At 24.5% G+C, this 1,166-nt stretch overlaps 1 protein-coding gene across 2 annotated transcripts in view; it reads right to left on the bottom strand.

The window, feature by feature from the left end:
* The window catches only part of LOC106686746 (protein VAC14 homolog), a 34,801-nt gene that overhangs the window by 24,089 nt on the left and 9,546 nt on the right, over nucleotides 1–1,166 (bottom strand). For both annotated transcript variants that reach the window (XM_014430224.2, XM_014430226.3), the window contains exon 6: nucleotides 589–712. In XM_014430224.2, coding sequence (XP_014285710.1) covers nucleotides 589–712 — 124 coding nt within the window. The remainder of the gene's footprint in view (nucleotides 1–588; nucleotides 713–1,166) is intronic.

Genomic DNA, 1,166 nt, shown 5'->3' with positions numbered 1-1,166 from the left:
AAAAAAAAAAAAAAAAACCAATCTCTATCAATATACACCAAGGAGGCACCAAGAGAATTGTACAATCTTAGGCTAAAGTTATTTTTATCATCAACCTCAACTTTTATTACCAACAGAGTAAAATAGTTTAGACATAACTAATAAGTTGTTTTTCTTAAAAAAGTAAGTAAAAATCAAGAGAATTCAATGATCAAAAAGAAATTTAACTATCATAATACAAATGGAGAAGATGATTTAATACAATTATTACCATGAAGATTAGAGAGCAGATAAGATATTTTAAATAATAAGGGCTAATTGTTCAAGAAAAAAAAAATATGTTAATGAACAGTTTAATTGAAAGAAATGAAGTGGTAATCAATTCAGTTTAATTTAAATGTTATGATATGTTACCTAAACAAAAATATACCATTAAAAGAGGGTAACATTTACAAAATTTCTCATCTTTTCCCGGATATTTAGCTTTTCTTTTTTTCGAATCTATGTAAAAAAAAACTAAATAACTTTTTTAAAGCTCTAATAATTAAAAAGAACTTTTTTTAAGTTAATCAATTAAAACTTAAACATTAGAATAAAACTTATTATTACGTTTCTTTGATTCTCCTTCATAAGCAAGGCAAGGAAGAATTGCAGACAGTATCCCAGATGTATAGGGCAACATCACTTTTTTAGAGAGACATATGAAGTCATGAATCCAAGTTAAAGATGTGTACTAGAATAAAAAAATAGAAATAAAAGAAATTTTATATGGACAAACTTCGCAATTAATAAAGAAATACATACAATACAAATCAGCTAAATAAATAAAGAACCCCACTAATTTTTTAAGAAAAGCCAAGCAATAAAAAGAAATCCCCTAAATCTCAATATATGTTCTATATTGAAAAAATCTGCACGATTAACATCAAATGCGATATTTTAATTTGGTTAATGTATGAAATTTAATGAAAATTCGAAAAGTTGATTTATCATACTTGATAAAATATTTTCATTAAACAGATTTTTAAAATTAAAATTTGCTTTTTTCTCATTTTAAAACACAGGCAAGGGATTAGAACTTTTCATCAACTAAGTTAAAAATTAAATACATCAATATAACTAAAAATCTAATGCTCATTTGTTACTTATCTAAGATCTCCAAGTTCCAAACCGATTTATACGCTGTT

This window comes from Halyomorpha halys, unplaced genomic scaffold (genome assembly GCF_000696795.3).
Source record: "Halyomorpha halys isolate HHAL.00 unplaced genomic scaffold, Hhal_1.1 Scaffold867.1, whole genome shotgun sequence".
NCBI lineage: Eukaryota > Metazoa > Arthropoda > Insecta > Hemiptera > Pentatomidae > Halyomorpha > Halyomorpha halys.
This window is presented reverse-complemented; position numbering and strand designations above follow the sequence as displayed.